The sequence below is a fragment of the Protopterus annectens genome, chromosome 2.part0 (genome assembly GCF_019279795.1).
Source record: "Protopterus annectens isolate FY-2018-M chromosome 2.part0, PAN1.0, whole genome shotgun sequence".
Taxonomy (NCBI): Eukaryota; Metazoa; Chordata; order Ceratodontiformes; family Protopteridae; genus Protopterus; species Protopterus annectens.
This window is the reverse complement of record NC_056728.1, coordinates 25,215,754-25,240,295: the sequence shown is the minus strand read 5'-3', so window position 1 is coordinate 25,240,295 and position 24,542 is coordinate 25,215,754. Positions and strand designations below refer to the sequence as shown.

At 41.0% G+C, this 24,542-nt stretch overlaps 1 protein-coding gene across 1 annotated transcript in view; it reads left to right on the top strand.

The window, feature by feature from the left end:
- The window catches only part of LOC122793692 (disco-interacting protein 2 homolog A-like), a 2,141,448-nt gene that overhangs the window by 2,029,660 nt on the left and 87,246 nt on the right, over positions 1 to 24,542 (top strand). The window contains exons 32-34 of the mRNA XM_044061912.1: positions 6,005 to 6,062; positions 20,364 to 20,438; positions 20,554 to 20,728. Of these exons, the coding sequence (XP_043917847.1) occupies positions 6,005 to 6,062; positions 20,364 to 20,438; positions 20,554 to 20,728 (308 nt within the window). The remainder of the gene's footprint in view (positions 1 to 6,004; positions 6,063 to 20,363; positions 20,439 to 20,553; positions 20,729 to 24,542) is intronic.

The following is a 24,542-nucleotide window of genomic DNA, read 5'->3' as shown; positions in this document are numbered from 1 at the left end:
ATCCAGAAGGCGATTCGCTTGGAGAGCAAGATGATTTTAATTGCCCCATACTGGCCTCGTCAAGTCTGGTTTCCCTTTCTTCGGAAATATGCACTGGACGGTCCATGGTTCTTGGACCAAGTTCCGGACCTCTTGACCCATCAGTCGGGACTGCATCACCAGTCCCTCCACTCGTTGAAGCTAACAGCTTGGCTCCTCCTCTTCCGACCTTAGTCAGGAACCAGGCTTTGGATCCGGAAGTCATTCATATCTTGTCCTCTGCCCACAAGAATTCTACTAAGAAAATGTATAACAGCAAATGGAAGAGATTTGCTATTTGGGCTAACTCGGGGATTAGATCCCATAACTGTCCCGGTGTCGGAGGTTCTGAAGTTTTTAGTTTCTCTGTTCAATCAAGGTTCTTCAGTTTCTACCATTAAGGTTCAATTGGCAGCTATTTCCAATTTTCATGAGAGCATAGAACCACCTTTGATGAGCAACAAGTTGTGTAAAGCCTTCATGAAAGGTGCTGGGCTGCTTCCCCGATATCTCATCCTGTCCACCATGGGACCTTAATGTTGTGCTAGGTGCTTTGACCTGTTCCCCTTGAACCTGCAGCAACTTGTGACTTGAAATTTTCTCTTGGAAGACTGCTTTCTGAGTCGCAATTACATCAGCCAGAAGAGTTTCGAACTTCAAGCCCTATGTGTCAAACCACCATACCTGGTTTTTCACAAGGATAGAGTATCCCTCAGACCGAATCCATCCTTTGCTCCTAAGGTTTGTTCTAGTTTTTGTCTGCAACAGTCATTGGAACTTCCAGTTTTCTTCCCAAAGTACTCAGATAGAGCAGAATGCATCTTTCACACCTTAGATGTTCATAGGCAATTGCGCTTCTATTTGGATAGGACGCACCAAACACGGAAAACAGATCAGTTGTTTGTGTCCTTTTCAGACAATAAATTGGGCAAAGCCGTCACGAAAGTCACTATTGCCAAGTGGATCAGAGACTGTATCAGCCATACTTACTTAATTTCTAATAAAGAGCTTACATCTACTGTGAAAGCTCATTCTACCAGGGCTATGGCTACTTCGGCAGCTTTTCATTCTAAGCTTGCCATTAGTGACATTTGTGCTGCAGCTACATGGTCTTCTCCTCACACCTTCATTTCTCATTACAAATTGGATGTGGCATCTAGAGGACGAGCTTCATTTGGTTCCACAGTGCTCAGGAGTGTTTTCCAGTGAGCCACCCAGGAATCAGGTGCTAGGGACGCTGTCCCATCAGTACAGAATGTAGGCGAGATAGGATCACATAACATCTTTTAGTTATGTACTTACCATAACTTTAGATGTTTGGGATCCATCTCGCCTACATTCCTAATAACCCACCCTCCTTCCCCCTGCCTTGGAGATCAGTAGAGACCGGACGGGTCGAGTTCAGCCATTTCATCTTGAAACACCTGGCAATGTTATATCAACAGTCTATGTGTGTGTGCATGTGTGCGGACAAACAAGATCTGGGGAAGCAGTGGTGGTGCATCCTGGGATGTAGGATAGCTCAGCCAATAAGAGACTTCGCTCTATAGTATAGCGTGCCGAGTCGGAGCCGAGGATCAGCTCCGAACCCATCAGTACAGTACAGAATGTAGGCGAGATGGATCCCAAACATCTAAAGTTATGGTAAGTACATAACTAAAAGTTTTCTCTACGAGTGCTAGTACAGGGTGTTGGTCTTCATAGTTTGTGTTTCACCTGTTTGGTTAAGTTTGTTTTGGTATGTTTGTTCCTTTATTCAAGCATTTCACCTGGGATGAGAGTGAGAGCTATTCAAACAACCATGAAATTCCATTGTACCCTCAACGGCTTCCTGGCAGTGAGGGTGTTTTCAGTGTTTTAACCCTGTCCCATGTTATAAGCCATATTGCATTGATGTGCCTTCTCCATGCAAGTACATTCTTCTGCATAACTGAGTTGAAGGGTGCCACTAGGTGGTAGTTTTGAGTCTGCCATCCTCTCCTAGGTTGCTTGTTTGCATTGGCACCCCCTCTTTAAGGGATTGTGGCAGTTTAAGGCCAGCAGTGCCCCCCCCTTCTGGGGATAGGCATACCCATCCTCCCCAGCCAACTCTGTTAATCACCTGAACCACTGATAGAACTTGGGGTCACCTTGTCCGTAGTTAGGAATTTCCCTCTGTCTCTCTGCCGCCACAGCTGACCTGTCCTGCTCCCTGTTTTCCTTGGTAGTAGTCTGGAAGGACTGAGGTTCTTTTTTCTAAGACACAGGCATAACGAGCCTCCTGTTCTGTTACTTCATCCCCAGTGAACCCCCCCCCCATTGGAGAGTTTATATTTTTTGTGGTCTCCCATGGTATCTATTTTGTTCTGCAGAAGTTGGAGGATGACTCGTAGGTTAATAGGTTCATAGGATGATACTAGGCTATTGACCTGGAAGCCTAGCCAAGAATTTTGCCCATGTTCCCTCAAAGTCAGCACCTGTTTCTCCTGTCCAGCAGGGACACAGGAGGGATCCCACAGGCGTATTTTCTGTTTCCCATCCAGTCGTCCAGGTTCCTCTTAAAGAGAGATAGAGAGGTACTCTGCTTGACATGGAGAGGGAGTGTATTCCACAGATGGGGGTGTCTTTGGGACACAAATCTATCCCGCCAACAAGTTCTATTAATGTCAGAGCAAGTTGAGGCCTTGCGTGCAGGTTGCGTGAGTGGAGTTTGACCTGTGGATATGCAGTAACTCCATCAAGGCTGGGTCTGAGATGGTCTTGTATGCCAGACACAGGTCACCTCTGAGCAGTCTGTACAATACTGAGTAGAGGGACAGGGCTTAAGGCTGACTGTCTTTAGTCCATTTTTGAAATGACCATATTTTTGGTAGCTATTCTAAGACTTTCAGCTGTTTAAGATTAGTATCCAGGCAGTATATGACCACTCATCTGCTGGACTGAGTTTGAAGTTCTAGAGTGCTTTAGTAGGATACTCTCCTGCATCACTGGGCTTTGTGCCCTTAATTATCCGTGCTGTCTCTTCTACATTCACTTCTTTCTGGATCAGGCTCTGCACTTGTGCTTCTGTTGTATGTTCTGATGTTGTCCACTATAGCTTTGATTACACTGATTCTGTAAAGACAGCTACTGTGGCAGGTGTCTTCCTGGGAAGCATAGTTTAGTAATGCATCTTTTTGTTCTCTGCTGCATATCCTTCAATGGTTCCTTTACCCATGCCAAAAGCTCAGAGGTCTGCCCCTTTCAAAAAGGGGACCTTGTTTTCCTACCAGAGTGTGTAAGATTTTGTAACAAGCATCTTATATGGACGTTGGGGACACTTGATTTCTTCACAATGCCATATTCATTGACTTGCATAGTATGCCTTTGATAAGGATCTCTCAACATCTTAGTGTAAGAATTCTAGTAAAGGCCAAAAGTAATGGCTATCAAAGGCCCAGAATCGGCGATAGATTTTAAATATTGCTGTTATAAACTTAGAAAATTGCCATACTAGCAAGTTTTGTGTTACAGTGCTTATTCTGAAAACTATGAAGTTCAAGACACAAATATTTGTCATATTTAGTGATTTCAGTTCTCAATGATTTGCTATAAAACCAGAAGTTTTTGAGGAACAGACCAGAAATATGAGGCAATAATGTGAGCTTGTGCAGAATTCTGGACATTTGAGAAGTATGCAGGTTTACAGGAAGGGGGGATGCCTTTTGTATGTAATACATTTGAGTAATGCTGGTAGTGGTTTGTGGTGCAGGCAGGCCTTGATTAACTAATACTAGAGTTTGTGTGGCAGAGTTTTGAAAATGCATTTTGGCCATGTTTCAATACCCATCTTATTTCACTTATCTGATTATAATGTAACTTAGTCATCAGGGATTTCATTTACAGAAGTTTCAGATTCTGTTTATTATGTACAGTTTGCAAACAGAAGCTTGTGTTGGTCTTTCCAGAGTTGATGCATCTCCAAATACATGCATGGCCCACTGAGCATCTTGCATGGTGGAGCACGTTCTTGTGGCACGTAGTGTATATGAGTAAAGACTGGGCTACAAGATTCGTAGCCTGCATGCTGTGTGCTGGAAGCAGCAACGAGGTAGTCTAGTCCACTGAGCGTTACTCCTTTTTAGTGCATTGTTTGGAAAGCAGGTTAAAGTTACAAGTTCCTAATGACCTACATACATTTTGGTTCCTATGTACCCCACTTGCACAGTGTACAACTCTGAGTAAGTCATTTAAGTAGATCAAGACTTCTGGGTTAATTGTGAAATCAGAATCATTTTTCGATTGTACCAAGTCAGTAAATAAAATAAATACCAATGTTTTGTCAATCTACTCGTATATCAGCTTTAGTTTTCATATGACATATTTCAGATTACATGTAGGACCCAAGGTAAGCGCTCCAGCATTACCACGGTTACTGCAGTATATTTTTCTCTGTCCATTACACTTTGTGTCCTACAACAAGTGCACAGTTTGCCACAAAGCTTGCATTTCAGTTGCATGTTCAGCCTGTCCTACTGATAATGCAACATTTCTGTTAGTTTCATACCTGCTGAAAGAGGTGGGTAGTGCACTGTTTGTGTTATCAGCAAATCTTTAATTTGTTTCACAACCGGTGTGCACTAGCTCACTGGTTATGCAGCACGTCACTGAATGATTCAGAGTTTAAACATGCACTCATTGAGAGCTCACATTAAGGGTTAGTGACCTTTTAACTTTATTTCTGTATTCTTTTGTAATTGCAGTCTTTCCTAACCCTATACAAGAAAAAGGTCTGTCCAGCCAGTGAATAATGATTCCAGATCTTTCTCACAGCTGAGAACAAAAAAACTGTTTTTCTTCTTCTAATAAGCTTCTAATGTCTGCAGCTGAGTTCAGGTTTAACATGTTTTTTTTTCTGTTCCCCATCATTCTGCCCTCTTGTCACTTTACCTTGACTCAAAGGTAGTTTTTGAGGTACTGCTTTTCCTGTAACAGTAACAATTTTGGAAATAAAGTAAGAAAGCAAGCCATTCCTGTCTGGCAGCCCTTTTTCAAACAGCTCCCTGTCACATCATCATTGTCTTTATTCAGCCTGTTCAGGTAGTAGTTCCAAAACAAGCGAGAGAGGAAGGGAGGAACCATTTTCAGTCTATACTTAATGAACTGTGTTGTGGATCAGGTTATTTTATGTACAAATATTTCTGTTCAGTGAGACACCTCAGTACAGCACACTTGGAATGTCATGCGTGTGAGTCATACATGGTCTTCACAGCTGACTATACAGACCAAAGATGACATTGCACCTTGTCCAGTTAGATAAGGAATGCTGTTCACAAGTAAAGGTCAGTCTTCACATTTTGTACACTTTTACATGGACCAACCTACATCCCACTGCACATGCCTCCATTCAAACTGAACTGAGCGCAAGCATATATTTTAGCATGAGAGTGGTTGTCTCAGCCTATGTGAAGCAGACCCCCAGATTGATCGTAGTAGGTCCAGCCCTCAAGTGAAGCATTATTGTGCACCTTCAGCTGGGAAATGCCAAAGAACCCATTCACTGACCGCATCAGTTACCACATCTTTTACAGGCATCTAGCACTTACAGTGACGCTCCTGCACATGACCTGCAGTAGTGAGGGACTCTAGGAATGTGTCGCTGTTACTTTTCTGACGACATGCATTGCTGGCCCCCTACACTGTTTGCATTGGTGAAGCACAGTATATAGATTTGAATGGTCTCTGTACCACATGCATGCCCATCTGCATCTTTGCTCCAGTAGTGCAAAGTAACATACCTGTAAAGCTACCAGTTCCCTTGGTTGTCCATCTTACTCTGTGAGGGTTATCTGCTGTATTGATGCAGACTACATACCATGTGTTTGTATTTGTCTTTGTCTTTAATTTCTTGATTAATGTTAGCTAATGTAACTGATATTTGCTATTAAAATGGTGTATGTAGTAGAATTTGTAACTTGTCTGGAGCAGCTGAACAGTAAATATATACATTTCTTTCTAACTCTTGTAGAGTGCGTTTAGTAGAGAGGGGGTCTCCACATAGCTTGCCACTCATGGAGTCTGGAAAGGTGAGTTGTGTTTCAGCTGTAACATTACATTTAGTTATGAACTGCGCTTGCGTCCTTTGTCACTGATGTTTTGGCTTTCTTCTGTGCATTATTTATTAGTCCACTTTTCTTTAACTTTATATTTCTGAAAGTTTGCTGCTGTATTGCAGAACTTCTAGAAAGAAGCCTGTAACAGTTGCTTGTGACTGATTGTTATGTCGTGTTTTATTGACTGCTTGGGGCCCACTAGATTTTAGTACGAAAAGCTGCACTGTTGACTCCAAGCCTTTGTTTCGGTGTCTCTGCATATAACTGGCAATGGCAGACAGTAGTACTACTGTTACACTGCCTGGTTCAGGGGACACTTCAGTAGCTGTGCTTTTCTGAAAGCAGGGTTTGTAGATTTGTTTTCAAGATGGTCTCTGTCAGCAGATGGTATTAAAGGCAAAGCGTAACCACAAATGTTAACTGTACCATGGGGGTAGAATTTTACAGCATTAGCCATCAACATGTGAAGACATGGCCTGCAAAAGGTAATTTGCTCATTTGGTACATCAGAATTAATGCTTGTGTATTGCACCTACTGTTTCAAATCATTTTGCTACTTTTTCTTCAGGTTTCCCTGCTCTATGATGTCGAGCACATTGGATCAATTCTTTACATTTGCAAGTGTGTTGGCAGTTTACTTCAAAACAAGATATTACATTGTTTCTCTCTCCCCCCTTTGAGGGGGAGGGGACTGAATAAACTTATCTTTGAAATTTACATCAAAAATCTTAAGACTGCTATGGTCTATATCAGGCCCCACCAGGAAAGTCACCTGAAACTAATCATGATGCAGGCAGTGATCTGATTGAAGGACTGAACAATAAAGACTGCTGGTGATTGGGTGATTTAATTTACTGAAACAAATGCTATTTTTTTTCTAAATCTTAACCTGTGATGACAGGCGTTTCCCTGTAGTTTAGTTTTAAAAATTAGAAGTTCTATGGTAAATTTAGCATTTTAAGAAATACCCACGAAAGACTAATCACATTAAACCTATGCATTATTAATTGAGTTGTAGTTGTATAAAGTTTTATCTGATGGTTGCAAGGATCTGGAGAAGCCTTGTTTATTGGGGTGAAAGTGCTTATCAAGTGCTTATGAACAGCTCAGAATCAAAGAAATGGCACCTTTGTGTGTGTGTTTTTTTTTTTTTTTTTTTTTTTAAGATGTCTCCGAAATTTGTCATGTTTTGCAAATGCAGTATCATTAAACTTTCTAATTTGAAAAATGCTGACCTTACATTTCTTTTAAAGAGGAAGAAAAGCTGATTACTTTGGAGACGAGATTCTGCCCTCGTGTTTAAAAAGAAAACTTGTAGGCATTGTTGAAAAGTTTTCTTTAGCTCCTTGAGGTCTCGTTTCTTCTGGTTTTGACATCTTTAGCAGTGATCCTTGAGTGTGCATTTCCTTATTCTTATTAGGTCAACACTTGTAGAGGTGTAGTTTTACTTGTCAATTGTGTGATTTATCTGTGTTCACGTTATCTGTTACCGTTGTGACATCTGAGATTCTTGCCTTCAGGGAGCCTGACAACTGTCCCAGGTTTGAGAGTTCTATCTTCCCCCTTCTGGCTTCAGCTGAATCCCTCCAACTTGGATTTGAAGAAGGTGGTATAAGGAAGGGCATCAGCCAGTGCCATCTTTCATATTTTTTCTTGCAGTTTTAAGATTGTATGCTCCTGCTAGTTTTCAGTCAGATGTGCTGACCTGCATCCAGGGATCTAAATAACGACCCTGTTGCAGAAATGTTTCTATTTTTGCTTTGCTAGTGCTTATAGATGTCTGGTAGTGAAACTAAAAATGTCAGTAGGTTTCCATTCTTACGCCATCAGTACATGCTACATATCTCAACCTGTCCAAGGCTTTTGACACTGTCCACCTTGCTGGCATTATTGAAAATAAACTTCAAATAAACCCCTTTATCGTCTGTTGGATTGCAAATTGGCTCTCAAACAGATCTCAGTTTGTGAAAGTTGCCGGGTATCCTTTTTGAAGGTAAGGGCTTAACTAGTACAGTACAGTGAATTCGGGTACAGGGTTTCTCCTCTTCTGAATTTATTTTGAAGACATCAGAACTGTGATTGCCTAAGTTTGCAAATGACTGGAAGATTGGCACTGCTGTACCCTTTCATTGTTACTAAACAGCTCCAACAAGGGTGTGGTTTCAAGTTATATATATATAAAAAAAAAATACAACATAGCATTTGGAAAAAAGTCCTACTTCATGCTTTTTATAAATGGTACTTCTCTTTAGGCAGACACCATCGTTGTATGTGGACAGATCTCTTATTTGGTCATCATATTTCCCGTACTGTGGTGGTGGTGCTGCGGTAGCGTTGTCGCCTCACAGTAAGACGTTGTCCCGTTCGATTCTCAGCTACAGCGTCTTCTGTGTGGAGACGTGCGTGAATGGGCATACCTTCGTTGAAGGTTGTGCGTCAGAGCTGGCAACTCGGCATGTAAAAATCTACTGCCAATCATTAGCGGACCGGAGTTTCGCTGTGGCGACCCCTAACCGGGAAAAGCCGAAAGACACATTTCCCGCCATAGTCCAGATATCCTCCTATCTGTCCCATTTAGTCTCCAAGACAGTATCCTCAAAATCCAAAGAAGTTGTCACACCACTGTACAATTCCAGTGTCCGACCCATTGTTGACTTCATTGCCTCTTTTGGTATATAGAAATCCAAGCATATCACTCAGCTGGAAAGACCCTAAAGATTTTTGGGAAAATTGAAGACTTTTATCCCTTCAACTATTATTTTACTTTATTTTTATTTTTATTTTTATTTTACATTTGATGACCGGGCTAGTCTAACTGGATACATGTCCATTTTCAGTAGAGGCCCGGGGAGAAAAGCTCCAAGCATAAGAATAACAATATAACAAGCAAACAAGTAAAATAAAGTAATAAAGCAACAGTACCATAGTAACATAGGTAAAATGAGAAAAGCAAATGGGACTAACAAACGGTGACTACAAAACATTTAGGCAAAAGCCAGACCAGACATAAACAAGCAAATGCACTATACAGCACCAGGGCAATTGCAGAAAGAACAAAGTTCCCAAATCCTATCAAATTACTAAGAATAAAGCAAGAGGAGAGAAATAAGTTTTGGAGGCAAGAGGGAGGGGTAGGGTTGAAATAGGAGTGAAATACAAGTTTGTCTGGGTTTGCACAAGGACAGAACCACTTAGTTTTTAGATGTTCTTTTATTTGTTTTTTGAATTGAGAAGCAGATGCTAGGGTAGATAGTTCATGAGGGAGCTGATTCCATTTTTTTCCTATAGTGTTTGAGAAAAGAGAGTCACCAACTTTGTTGTTTGATTTAGTTAAGGAGACAAGTAGTTTATTTGCAGAATGTAGTGTAGCCAGATTTTTATATGGAGAGATCAGATTAGAGAGGATGGGGGTATCGTTGGGGTGGTATAGGATCTTTTGTGTCATAAGTAACTGTTGACAGAGTATATGGTTCTGTATTTCTAACCATCCTAGTTTAAGGTTAAGGCAGTGGTGGGTTTTAAAGGGAGAGCATGTGATGAATCTAGCAATACTATTATAGCAGGTAGATAGTTTGGAGATGTTGTTTTTTGATAGGTTGGTATATATAGCAGAGGCATAGAAAAGGGTAGAAATGAGGTGAGTTTGTGCGATAGTTTGCCTGGCTGATGGTGTAAGGAAGGGTTTGATTCTGTAGAGGGTACCAAGTTTTTTGTTAACAGTCTTTATGGTGGAGTTAATATGGTCATCAAAGTTAAGATGATTGTCGATTGTGACACCTAGTAGACGGGTGGTAGTATCTGGTGCTATATTAGTAGCATTATTGGAGGTTATAGAGAAGAATGGAGTGGGTGACTTATGAGTTGGTGTAAAAAGTAGTAGTTTTGTTTTTTTTTTGGATTCAGGAGAAGACGATGTTGCATGAACCAGTTTTCTACTTTTTGGAATGCAGTTTGGGTTAGGGATTGGAGTGATGGTATATTATTGGTAGTACAGATTAAGGTAGAGTCATCTGCATATTGGATGCAAGTGGCGTGGGGTATGTTCAAGTGGAGATCGTTAATAAATAAGGAAAAAAGAAGTGGACCTAAGATAGAGCCTTGAGGGACTCCAATATTAACAGGAAGTAAGGAGGACAAATTGTTATCCCAGAGTACAGCTTGCTGTCTATTTTGAAGATAACATCTGAACCATTGTAATGCTTGTAGGTAGCTTATCCTAATAAGCACAACTGTCTTTAGTGTTAGTAGCGTACTGGCTATTCCAAGGTGCACTTTTCATGCTATTGAAGTCCCAAGAGTATTTGACCTTCTGTTTCTTCACAAAAACAGTAGCTCCACAAACACCCTCCACCAGGGACCTAAATCTACACCAAAAATTAAACAAGGTTCACTGGAGGGATAGAGTCCTAGCTCAGTGTATTCCCAGCCTATTATGTTACCACTACATGTCAAAGTAGTATATTGCCTACTGTTTAAGATTAGTCTTGATTGAATAGGTAAGTATAAATTTTCCCCAAAGTTGTCGTGTGTAGCCGTAATGTGTTTGAGAGGTGAGCACTGCTAAGTGCATGAAAAGGGCAGCAAGAACATTTAGGTATGTCTACTTAAAGATGTATATGGCTAGGCCTTTATGGTCCCCATGATCACTTGCCTAGTACTGTGCCTGTGTTTACTGTTTGTTCTGTCTAGACCAAGAGCATGGCATGGGCATTTGTACACAAAAGAGAACAATCCAGCATCACACAGAAAATCTCTGAGGTTGTCTCACTCAGAGGGAGCGTGCATACTTGTTCCCATTCAACCATGGTATCAGCCAAGGCCTTCCTTAAATGAACACCTTTGGTGAAGCACCCTAAGGAGAAATGAAGGAAAACCAATCACAGAGTTGGAGTCCAAGTTTTCAGAGACCCAGTGACAGAGATTGGAGAGACACATCTGTATCACATTACACTGAGTCTGCTGCTGCCAAAGCTCTGGTGTGAGACCCCTTTGGGAGGCTGCCATACTCTTTGCTACTGTGTCAAATCATTACAGATGAAATCCAATGTGCTGTTGGTCAGTCCAAAAACCTTTCTGAGGGTTGTTGTATCTGATGCCACGATTGTTGTCATCAAAAGGAAGAGTGAGTTAGTGGAGTGTAGAGGTGGCATATGCCTGCCTCTAACTTGATGGCCTGCAAGATGGCTGTGCTAGTACTTTTAAGGCCTAAAATGTCAATGCATGTACCCATGTTATTACACATACATAAAAGTCATTAATGTACATATACCCATGTCAATTATTCAATATATGTGAAATGTAGTAAAAGTGTCAGAAGAAACAAGTCCTCATTCGTCCAAGCCCAAATAAACAGTGCACACTGGACACACACAAATCTGAACAGTGCCTCGTCCCATGCCATTATGCAGGCTACATTATAGAACCTTTTCCAGCTGGCCCAAGATTTTGAGTTTTTTTGAAATCCAAGCAGCTGTCATAGGGATACTTGCAGTGGCAGGTGTACTGCTAAAAGGAGAAATATGGATCGCACCCCAGAGGAGGATTTAAACACCCCTGATTCAGAGGTGGATGAGCTTGCATATAAAAAAACAGATGCATTCATCCTCTTACTTTGAATCTGACTCCAAGGACAGCTTTATCTACTTCACCACCAGAGGATGTCTCATTTGGAGTTACCTTTCACAGGATGAAGGTCTGCTATAAATGAGAAGCAAAGATGCTGTTTGCAGGCCCAGCTAAAATACAAGGGCATTATAGCCTGCCTAAGCTGAAGCCACTTGCTGTACCTCCAGACTTAGAAATACTGAAAGATGTGTTCGATCATGGTCCCCTAGGAAGTGTGACCATTTCTGTAGGGTCCAGGAATTCCATAAGTTTTTGCATAAGTGCCCTTTAACTGATCTATTTGTAGTGTCCCAGGATTCTGACAACAGTATCTCTTTGGCTGCCCTAGGAAACCTATTCCCAGTGACTGAGAAATCAGGGTACTCGATCATTTTTGGGGAAAAATGTATACGTCAGCTTCCCTGGGTCAGGGCCCACAACTGCCGGATCTGCATGATCTGTGGATCTGTTTCAGTAATCTGTTTTAGCTCACCTGAAGTCTAAGGCAGAGCTCCATGAAATGTGGTTGTGATGCACTGGATGTGACAAGTACCAACAATTTAAGTGGTGTTCAGGTATATGAGCTTGGCAATACCAAGCCAGTTTCAGTAGCCCTTGCTGAGTGGGTAGGGTAGGAACACACACAGTAAAGAGGAAGGTGTTGAAGGCCCCCCACTGTTATGCAACTGTCCACACCAGCAATCAGAAATAGGGGTTAGGGCCTAAGTAGACACACCCCTAATTTTACACATCTAAGATGCAGGTGTGGCACAAACTCCTCCCTGGCTTCCTCAGCAGTGCCTCCCCCATTAGCTGCCACCTTCTTGCTTGTGTCTCCACATGCAATGAAGAATGAGTGGACTTTAGACTAATGAGGAGCTGATTGATAGTTGGCCAGCACAGAAGAGAAAAGGCACACAAGAAAAAATTCTCAGTGACTCTCATCCTTTCACACACCATTGGAGGCTTTCTGACATAACTAACCAAAAAGGAACAGGACTGGAAAACAAATCAACAGTGAACTACAGCAGTACACGAAAAAAAAAATGCTGGGTTTCACTCGCCAAAAATGTATTAATCTTAAAACATTTTAAACTTAAAAGCTTTTGGGATAACCCTTCATCAGTGTATAAAACTACTTGTACACAGCCATCTTTCTTATATAGTCACATGAGTAAGTCAACCAATCACTAAGATAATTAAATGTATATGCATCTAAAAACAGTAGTATAAATACACAAACAAGAACACATTTTATATATATATATATATATATATATATATATATATATATACACACACACACACACACACACACACACACACACACACACACACACACACACACACACATATATACATGCACACACGTGCACACACACAGTGGATACAAAAAGTGTACACACCCTTGTTAAAATGTCATCTTTTGTGATATGAAAAAATGAGACCACACTAAATCATTTCAAAACTTTTCCCACCATTTATGTGACCTATAACCTGTACAATTCAATTGAAAAACAAATATTTTTAGGGGGAAAAAATATAAAAAACAAGAAATGTGCAATAAGCTGGTTGCACAAGTGTGCACACACCCTTAAATTAATACTTTGTTGAAGCACCTTTTGATTTAAGTACAGCATTCAGTCTGCTTGGTTAAGAGTCTGTCAGTATGGCACATCTTGACTTGACAATGTTTGCCAACTCTTCCTTGCAAAAACTCTCCAAATTTGTCACATTGTGAGGGCATCTGTTGTGCACAGCCCTCTTCAGGTCATCCCACAGGTTTTCTATTGGATTTAGGTCTGGGCTCTGGATGGACTATTCTAAAACTTTAATTTTATGCTGGTGTCTCCTCATGCAGTGTAGAACTGGTATACTCGAGACTAATGAAAAAGCACACACAAGAAAAAATGCTAAGTGCATCTCATCCCTTCACTCCCCATCGGAGGCTTTCGGACATACCTGAACAGTCCCTTAACTAATATATATATAATATCATGTTATAGATATGTGCAACATTAGCCAGCTTAAGATCAAAGGTCGTAGGTATCACTTAAAACACTGATCCTATGCCCCAGCTTCTACACCTGCCATGCTGTAGGGAATATGGCCAGAAGAGAGAAAAACTGTCCTGAATGGCTACCATTAATATCAGTTTAGGTATTTGTCATTGAAGCATCTTCTCTCTTACTCCGATACTTTTCCATTCTAAGAATGTGTTAAACTGATTTTCAGAGATACCAGGATGCTAGAAGCCAACTGTTTCTGGGATATGCTTCTGAGCTTTCTCCTTTCTTTCCTTCTACTCTATCACGTGAAGAAATTGCATCAAGCCAGCATATCTGTGGACATGTGGTTTGGTAGGATCTGTCCTTGAAAGAGAAGGAAGTCTCTTCCATAACACCTCTCTTCACAGAATCTTCTACCTTTGGTGTAGGCGTGGCCAAGAAGAGTGTTTTTTTTTGTTTGTTTTTTTTTCCCCTTTCCTGAAGAAGTGGACTTGAGGATTTCTATTCTAATTTGTTTGAAGTGTGTTGGATTTAATTAATGCACAAGTATAGCTAAAAACCTACTGCAAATGTCCATGGTAGTCTCACATTTTCTGACTCCTATTTGGGATGCATTAAAGGAGAGCATTGGATAGGTTCAGAAGGCGCTTTACTCCATTTTGTTTAATTTCCATAACACCTGTCTCACTTTTTGTATAGCAGGCTTTGCATCATGGTGTAGTCTAAGACATGAGTGATCCACATCTAGAAGAAGGGGGACCCACAGACTTGACTACTGATGGAAAATAGCAAAGAGCACATTGGATAAAAGGGCTAGTAGGCTGTTATCTCTCTCTCTAGTGTGTGGGTAGACTGTATAAAGAAAAGGACTTGGGGGTTGGTGTAATAGTTGAGTTGTTTACCTCATAAGCACAAGGTACAAGGTTTGATTCACCCCTTTGAGGGAACTTAGCTAAGCTTAAAATGGCCCACAAGGGAAGCTAATTTAGTAATTCCTGTGAACCTATGAAGTCGGAATGAGTATTAAAAAAAAAAAAAAAAAAGTAATAGTCTCAAAACTGCCAGCTACATTAGCACTAATGGATATAGCCCTGGCTATGACCTAGGCAACCATAGTTCAAGTAGTGCCTGTGCCACCTGTTGGAGCTGGTTCTGGTGGTGAGGAGGAGAGTGACATAGTTTAGGTGAATGGAGACTGTTGATCCCACAGGACCACCATGTTTAAGGCAGCATGATTGTATTCACGAATGATATGCCCTTGCTGACTCCCATTGTATGATTCCTGGGCGTGTTACCAGGTGTGTGCAGTTAGGGGGTAGGGCTAAAAAAAAAAACTGCCCTGAATGGCTTCCACAACTGACATCCCCTTTTGGTCTTTTCCTGGCCAGGTGATGGGTGATAAGTGATTCAGTAGACTAAAAAGTCAGATGGCAGGCAAGGTGGTTTGGGGTAAAAACATGAAAGCAGAATCCTGAGGACCATACATCCAGTCTTTCAGATCCATCTACCACCTGGTATGTATATGCACTAGGAGGTTAGATCTTGATGCATTGTTTGAGCTTTAATGCCAGGTTCTAGTTTTTGAACTTCCCAGCTGATTTGCAGCTTAATGTTTTCTTAGTCCACTCACCCCTAATCAGTAACGTGAAGGAACAGGTGTTCATGCATGGAGATCATGGTCAAGGTACAATAACTTTTAATGAATTGTACCATTTAGAAAAGGCAAAAGAACAATATGCTTGTGTCTTCTGTGGACAGAGTTCTCATAGTGTTGAGGGGTGTTTGACTTGCATTCCTTCCAGCTTCTTGAGCAAAGCAGTACAGTGGTACTGACCAGTCATTCATGCACTACTACTTGTGAAGGGAGTTTTTTTTCCTTAATGGAGTTCTCAAGAGGTTCCCAAATTGAAAGTTATGTTTTTCTACATTTTTTTGTATCCCCAGAATGATCAGAGACTTTAGTTGTGTCCCCAGCGAAGGAGGGTTTTGAGTACAAGATGTTGATGCATCACACTTTCCCTGACTTTTGAAAAAGGATTGAATGGCATGACAGACATCTGTCTGCATGTTGAGTTGCCTTGCTCACTAGCATTCCTGAGGTTCAGTATGCAAGCAGAATGTATGCAACCTGGGCATTTGTGTATCTCGTGTGCTTAAACACTTGTATTTAAACACAATAGCAGCCATCCTTTGCAAGACGCAGGTCCATGGTCTAACATCACAACCATCAGAGTCTCTGATCAGGTTCATCCTGTCTTCCATTTTGTTTTGTTATTCTTGTTTCATAAGCTTCTGCCATTGGTAATATTTATGCTCTATTGTAGTTTACCAGTGAACTTACAGCCCTGCATTTTGAGCATAATTAGGCCTTAAGACCGACCAGTTCCTTTCTGTCACTTGCACAGTTCAAACCTCAGTTTTGATTTATGCCATGGAAAAAGTGTTGAATTCTGTGTCTGAGCCAGCAGCACCCTCTTTGTCTTTGTGTGGCTTATAGAAAATGAGCTAAGACGTGTGCTGAGCGAGAAATACACAAGATGCACTACCATATGTGCTACAATATCAACAGGCCACCTGTAAACAGGGCTGGGAAGTACTTATGTCTTGTGTTGTTTACTAGGTAGATGGTGGCATTTGAAAATTCCAAGCAGTTATCAGTTAGGAATACCTCCAGTCACCTCCAGAACTTGGCTGGTGCTCCATTGGAAGGCTTTACAGTCTGAGGGCAGGCCTCAGTCCAACCCCCTTGAAGATTTCATTACTCGAAATGTCACAGACCAATTCTTTTTTAGCAAGAGTTCTAATTGACTCCTTTATTCCTCCTTGGCAGACCATGAGTGATTCTGAGGAGGTGTACTTATGTCTTGTGTCACCTAGGATGTATAATTGGCACACTTTCCCTGCTATGCCAGCCACAGCACACTATAGCAGCTGGTTGGTCGTGGAAAGGAGCCTGTTGTCACTTGACTGTAGAATGGTCACAGAACATGGCGCCAAGGATCTCTGAATCCAAACGTCCCCTCAGCCAAATGCCATTTTGCATTTAGTAGCCTGGGTAAAGGTAGGCCATTAGGTCCTTCTGTATCTGGACTTAAAGGTTTAAGCATTTGGATTCATGCAGATATTTGAAGCCTTGTTAGGACCTGTCCATGTTGACACAGTATTGCATACTTATGACTTGATAGTAGAGCCAGGCTCGCTGCATGCTTCTCAGGTCCTTGTTAATACATTTATTAGGCATGCCCAAGATGGTCAGCTCCCCATTACCCTACTTTCATCTGAAGCAGATGAATGACCTAAGAGGAAACCTCTGCCAGCCCAGTGCTTGCAGCCTTGACTGTTTGTGAGGCAGGGGGTCTCCATGGTTGGCAGCTTAGAGACATTAATTTCAAAGGACCTGTAGTTTTTCAATGTAGTTGCAGGCAGCCACATCTTAAGGGAAGTGGTACAACCACTCCATCCTACCGAGCACATGACATTTTGGCAGCAGCAGGAAGCATGTGCAGCACAGAGCATAGACTTCCATGATTTTGTAGAGCGGTCCTAAGCTAAGAACATCCAGAGAAGAAATCACACCACTTGCCTACAACGGAATGTCTTTTCAAGGTTCAGCTGATACCATGGCCACATCCTTGAACCAGAGTAAATCCACATTCTCTCTCCATTTGGTAGATGATGTTACTGAGAGCAGATAACAGAAGTAACCAGTTCTGCATAGGAGTGGGTCAAGGCAGGAGACGCCAATGAGTAGTAGAAGACATCAGGTCCCTAAATGAACATAAACTATGTGCAGTATTTAAGTAGTCAGAAACAATATTTTAAAAATGTTTAGCTCCCTGACTGATAGGTGGTGATTTCACACACACAATTGAATGTGCACTGTTATCACACACACAAACACACAGTGAGAATTGCTTCTGCTTTAGCAGCAAAAAATTCCCCATGGTTAATTGTCATTGTCAGCTATGAAAGACTGTCTAAGGCTTAGCCCAGAGCCTCATTTTATTTTAAGGTAACAACATTTTAAAGGAATTTGGGTAGCAGAACCTAGATGGAAATCCATTTCCTTTCCCAGACTCTTAAATTTAAATTAATTAGAAGAGGTTTGGAGTACATAAACAGCAAGTAAGATGTAATTATTTTCCCAGATAATTTAATACCTTAATACTGGCTTCACTCTTCATTGTTAATTGTTGTTCAGGGTTATTTATGTCCGGAGTTAAATTTGGCAGTAAAATGAATCGACACTTATGTAATTAAAGGATTGTTAATAAGTCCTTACTGATGCACTTATTAGGCCTATAGTATTTCCAGCTTTGAATATCATTAGGCACAGCCTTATGATTTGAGGAAACAATTTGAAGATAAAAGTATGTCATTAGAATCCATGGACATTGTCACATTATACAGGGTTGCAGATCATGTGCCTGATGCAGCTGTTTTGCATATACTTTTTAAAGACTGAGAAGGGCTTCTTTCTAGTCCGATGTGGCAAACCCTGTTGACTGAAGTGTGTCGCAGGACGTGGAGATAGTGCAGACAGTGAAGTATGGCATGGCTTCTTTGAGGTCCTTAAAAATGTTTTTGTCTTTGGAAACTGAACCTTGAAAGTCAAATGGTACAGCCCTGTAAATGGAGTGTCCTTGCTTTTATGTTTAGAATAGTGGTAACAGTTGAATGCCCTGTCCTGTCAGTTTCAGCATATGCGTATTGTGCCCTACAAGAAGACTTCTTTATAGCTGTCCAAGGTTGTGCCTGCCAGAAAACCATTTGGTAGCTGTCTAGAGATGCTTGAGGATAATCTGTTTCTGTTTGTCTGTAGTAAGGTGTGCTAGGAGGTGGCAAGATCTGGTGTTTACGTAAAGAAGCCAAGATCTGGTATTTAGGTAAATAAGCTAGAGAGCAACTGCTCTGTGCACCCCTTCATTCATCAGTTAAGAGAAATCCAGAACTTACTATCCCTTGGTAAAGGCAATTCAATCCTTAGTCTCTCTTTTACTCTGGAACACTTGAGAAAAGTGAATGTTCTGTGTTTTCTTGGCAGTTTTGTATTTCTGTGATGTAACAAGATAATTGTCCTGTCTTTCCCTTCATACTGCTTGTTTTAGTTTTTGGGGCTGTAAATGGGTTTATGCCAGAACATCAGCATTCTATTAATTGAGGCTTCAAGTAATGAAAATGGGAAAAAAAAAAAAAAAGGTGACTAAAATGTATTGGCCTGAAAAATTCAGTTCGTTTTCAGTAGATACGATACTGAATATAAAACTTCAAAAGTGATGACTTTTTTAAAATGATTTTGAATGGAGCAAGCTGCCCTGCATTCCTTTTCCTGTTGTATCCTATGCACCTTTTACCCCAACTATTTGCATATTTGTGAGAGTACATGTTCGGGGAGACATTGCAAAACTGCAGAAATATTCCTAAAAAAGTTGCCAAAGATTTTTTTAATGTGCATTTTTAATGAAATATTTGTTTTTAATTCTGTTCCCGTCCACTTTCGGCAGCCAGACATAGAGGAGCACTATGGTATGGTATTGCCAGACTGTGTCCATAACAGAACTGCATTTAACTGCTGTTCAGTCAGAGAATGCACTTTTTGTTAGTGTATTACATTCAGGACCAAGCTTTGTAAGTTTCAGATTTGGCCATTCTGGTATTGTGGATTTTCATTTTAATATTTTCAGATTTACTTTGCTGACACACACCTTGTACTGTAGCCAGTGACTCTTGAGTGCCTTTTCTCTCTGAGTCTGGAAGTTGACAAAGAGGATTAAGGTTGTGACCTGTTAAGCTACTTCTGTGGTGCGCATTTTTTCCTCATTCATTTGCCTCCTCTACTGTGTGACCTTGAGCAAGTCACTTATCTAGGCAGTGCTTTGGGGAAATTGGGAATTTGGGCTAAGCTGATTAATGGTTTCCTGGACTGCATGGCTGCTAACTACATATGAACCTGTCAGAATGTTTGCTGTGACCTTTATTGTGTTTTTCTTGATGGTGGTAAAGCATGAGCTGCTAATGCTGTGCGGAAACTGTTTGACCTGGTAGACCCGTGTCCATGCTGCAGATGGACCCTTTGCTATCTGAGAAGCAGAGTCATTTTCTAATGAGACTGTATCTTTGGGTAAATTCAATTTTTTATTTGTTGGCCAGTGTTAGACCACTGATCCATTCAGACAGTGTTCAGGCTCATCCTGGGTGTATAAACCAACATAAAAACAAATAAGAATACATGGTACAAGTAAGTACCATGACATATCGCATGAGCTAAGCTTAGTATTTTCTGTTGAACTTGATTACGCAAGACGACTTATAGTGAGGATGTACTTTACAAGTATTTTACACATCTACAGGCTGCAGATATGTTTACTTCATGTGACTGAAGAAGAGCCAGAGAAGATCCTGCCATGATCGCATTTGAACATTTTATAACATTTTTTTCTCCTTTGCAACATTCTTGCTATGAAGCATTAGTCTGCAAGTGTAGAAGTTCATTTTTAGCCGGTAGTTAATTATATTATTTTTCTAGTACTTGACCAAATCTTTCATTTCTACAGGTACATTTAAATTACTCAAGTCCCTATCTGATGGTACTTGTTAGCATAAGGGGATCCTTATGATGCCACTAACATTAATCATTTTGACACTTGCTCTCCATTTATAGATCTTGCCTGGTGTGAAAGTAATTATTGCAAACCCAGAGACCAAAGGCCCACTTGGAGATTCCCACTTGGGAGAGGTAAGAAACTGTTGCTTTCCAATTAAGTTTTTGTTCGGTGACCTTTTGTATGTGTATAGATTATTATTTGAGAAAAACAGCATTTTTAATAACCTTTAAACATTTTGTATTGCAGATATGGGTAAGCTGTCCTCACAATGCTACTGGCTACTACACTGTTTATGGAGAGGAGTCCCTTCACTCTGACCATTTCAGTGCTAGGCTCAGTTTTGGAGACACCCAGACAGTGTGGGCACGGACTGGATACTTAGGATTCCTTCGCAGGACGGAGCTCACAGATGCCACTGGAGGTACAGTTGCTTGCAGAAGACAGTTTTCCTATTGCATCCCCTTTTGTTTTTTTTCCATCAGTGGACTTGGTGTTTAATGTGACTTGAATTGATTAACACTGTATTTAGATTTGTTGGTATCGCTGCTGTACCTAGAACTTAAAAATTGAAGTGGGTCTCAAATTCTGGTTGTAAGGGATCATAATTCTGAATGGAACATCAGCTTGAGGATTTGGTTGGGGAGCTGTTTCCAAGGGTGTGAAATAGAAATAATTGTCACCTAGAATGTATATCAACAAAGAGAACAGTTAGAAATTTAAAAACTTTAATCATAAGATGGTAGAACAAATAGTGAACTAGAAAACTTTGGCATCTAACAGGTTTAGTAGGGTCACAGTCTTACTGCCTTGTTTTAGGGTGATTATATGGTGGTGTATTGTGCCAGCAATCATTGGCAGAATTGCAGTAGACTCAGATGGCCATAGTCAGAATAAGAAAAGGAACGCATCTTTGTATTTGTATTTTTTTGATATTTGTTAGGATATGGTTGACCGTACCTTCTCCTCATACACTACGTTCTGTTCAGTGAAAGCTAGAAATGTAAACAACTCAATAACTTGTTTTACATTCCTGTGCAGTGGGCAAACCTCCCTGCATCCCCTAACATATCAAGTTCACCAAACCTCAGGAATAGTCATAGAAGCTGTCTTCTGGTCCCAAGCTGAGCTGGCTTTTGTGTATCTGGCCATTATGAAATGGTCAGATAACTTCCATTATTGAATTACCTTTTTATTAGGAGGTTATTCTTGGCAAATCCTTTTCCACCGTTTGTTTCTAGTTCTACCCTCTTGACTTGAGCTGCTCTTGCTAAAACATCTTATTTAAGTCATCCTTTTTTAAAATATTATGAGTATATATACGTTAATGGAAAAGAAACTGTAGTAACACTTTCCATTGTTGTTGTCATGTACTATGCATATGTTTTTTAACCAGTTTCATTGACCCCAGTATTGCATAAGTTGTTCATTTCCTATCCATCCTTAAAATTCGCTCCTTCTTTTGAATATTTTTAAGCATGTATTGTTCCCACAGATTCCGTTTATTTTCTCCTTACATTTTCTAAAGATACCACCTCCATTTTTTTTGTCCTTTACAGTGTTTAGTACTTTAATTACAGTTGATTTTATATTTTGATTTCCATTTTCTAGTAATTGCTTTTTGCCGACCAATAGCACTAAACTTAGAGAGGTCTTAGTATGTCTGGATAATTCAGATCCTGGATCCCAACTCAAAAGCATAAATTCTGTAGTTGTAGTCATTTGTTCCCCTACAACATTTCTGAAAAATAGTAACACTATTGTGTCTTAACTTTTTTGCTAGCTCTAGCTCTTTGTTAATGTCAGCACTGTCATATTTCTACTTCCATTCTAGCACTAGCTTTTTGTAAATAACAGCACTATCGAGATTGTCCAGCTCTGTTCACTGTAATGCTATGACATACTAGTGAGTATGTAAGGCTGTATTTTTTTCTTTAAAAAAATCATCTGATCTCTCCGCTTTTTATTCTGTTGTATATATTTTTACTGTAATTCTCTGATACTGTAATCTGTGCAATGCTACAGCTATGTAATCTTTCATGCTCTGGAATGTGCAAAATAACTATGGTAATTTTTCTTGTTTGTGCAGTGTATGCATGTTAATTGAATTATTGTATTTGTTTGCACTGGAGCTTTTCTCCTCCGGTCTCCACTGAAAATGGGCGTTGGGTCAGCTGGATTAAACTGGTTAAGAAAAAGACAAGTGAATGAAGTACTATGTAAGGAAGTTTTTAAGTCTGCCCACTCATTATATTCCCAAAAAAGCATGTTCCTATTTGATGTTCTTCGTTTTCCATTGCTGCAGTCCTTACTATTGGGTATAGTCCGCATCCAGTCGGCCCGAATACCAGAGTATAAGGCTGACGTCGGTCAGGGCGCATTAGACTGACGTCAGTACGTCAGGGTACTAATGCGCATGACCGGCGTCACATCCTCAGTCTTTTTTGCCGCGTGGTCCGATGCAGAAGCAGTTTTGCGAGTGCAGGTTGGCGTTCTGAAATATTTCCGAAACCGGAGTTTCAGACCGAATCAGAGTTGGCTAAGTACCCGTTGGGGAACATTTTGGTTTTTCTTGCCTCAGTATTTAACCGGATGTCAGAAAAAGTGAATAACTGTATTTCTTGTGGGAAACAAATACCTCATAGGTATTACCATACATTGTGTATACCTTGTTTAGGGCCTGAGCACGACGTTGTTGGTTGCCGCTCTTGTGCTAGGTTTAACAAACGCACTATTAAGAGGAGGTTAGACTGTGCCAGATTAGTGTTTGGGAAGCGTTGCAATTATAAAATGCCGCCGGATGCTCCGCCCGCTTCGTCCAAGAAGCGCAAGGACAAAACAGCGAAGCCTAGGGTTGATGAACCGGCAGTCCCGGACGCCGGTTCTTTAGGTGGCTCAGTGGAGCCAGAGGTTTTGCCAGGAGTTTCTATGGAGTCTCAGGCAGAAACTTTACTGTTACAGGATGTACCCTCTCAGGAGGCAGGCCAGGATGAGGGGCTTCTCAGGTAACTATTCTTCCCTCTCTTCCCAAAGTAGTTAGAGCCTCCTTCTGTTGCCAAAGCTTCTTTTACAGGTAGGCCAACTTCAGCTTCAGTAGGGGCTTCTCCTAGCCTTCGAGTTCTGTACCTAAGAAACATATGCTTAAAATGGCAGAAGATTTGATTACTATGATTAGCGGTTCTATGGGCCCTCCTGATAAGAGGCCTAGGGTGGAACCAGAGTTTGACAGTTTTGAACAGGGTTCAGGGGCTTCTGAGTCTTCTATGGAAGATTTGCAGGAGTATCCTCATTATTCTGATTCTGATGTGGATGATGCCACTCCTTCGGCTTCTCCTCCTGAGGATTTTTCATTTTCAGAGACTCTGCATTCCATGAGGGAGCACTTTAAATGGGAAGGCCAGGATTACTCTGATTCCAGGAAGAGGCTTAGGGAATTCTTGTTTTTACCCCAGCATAGGCCCTTAGCTATACCTCCTGTGTTGAATGTGGTGGAAGATGTTTTTGCAGAGGCTTCCCTGAACCCTGATTCTTTGCCTCCTGCTCCTGTTAAACCTGATAGGTACTATAGGGTGCCCAAGCTCGTAAGTATTTGTTTAAGAGTCCTAGGGCGGACCCAGAAACTGTTTCTCAGGGGCCTAAAGGTGTTAAGGCCTCTGTGGTTAAAAATCCTGTTCCCACTGACAAAGAGGCAAGGGCGTTAGATAGGTGGGGTAAGAAAGTGTATACTTCTTCCACTCTAGCCATGAGAGCATTGAATTGTCAGTTTCACATGCTGAAATATCAAAATTATCTCCTTTCACAATTGAAATCTAAGGTGGATGCTTTGGCGGAAGGTATTGATTGTAAAGACTTGCTGGATTTTGGATGCTCCTTTACAGTCTGATGTGTTGTTTGGTTCGCTTGTGGAAGCAGTTTTAAAGAAAATGGAGGACAAAGCTAAGTCTATGCAAACTGTTAAAGATTTTTTGCAGGTACAGCCACCGAAGTTTAGTAGAAATTGGCCTGCTAAGGGGTGGACATATCCTGCTTATGATTCCCAGTCTAGGGGTAGGTCTAGACGTGGTAGGGGCAGGGCTCAAGGTTCTTTTAGGCCTAGAACAGGGAGTTCACCTGCTCAGACTTCTGGTGAGGGCAGGGGTCAGTCCTTTCGTAAACAGACCCAATAACCTGCCTTTTCAGCTGCCAGTAGATTCTCGTCTGGCAGCTCCTTTGGAAGGACGACTGTCTCTTTTCAAAGA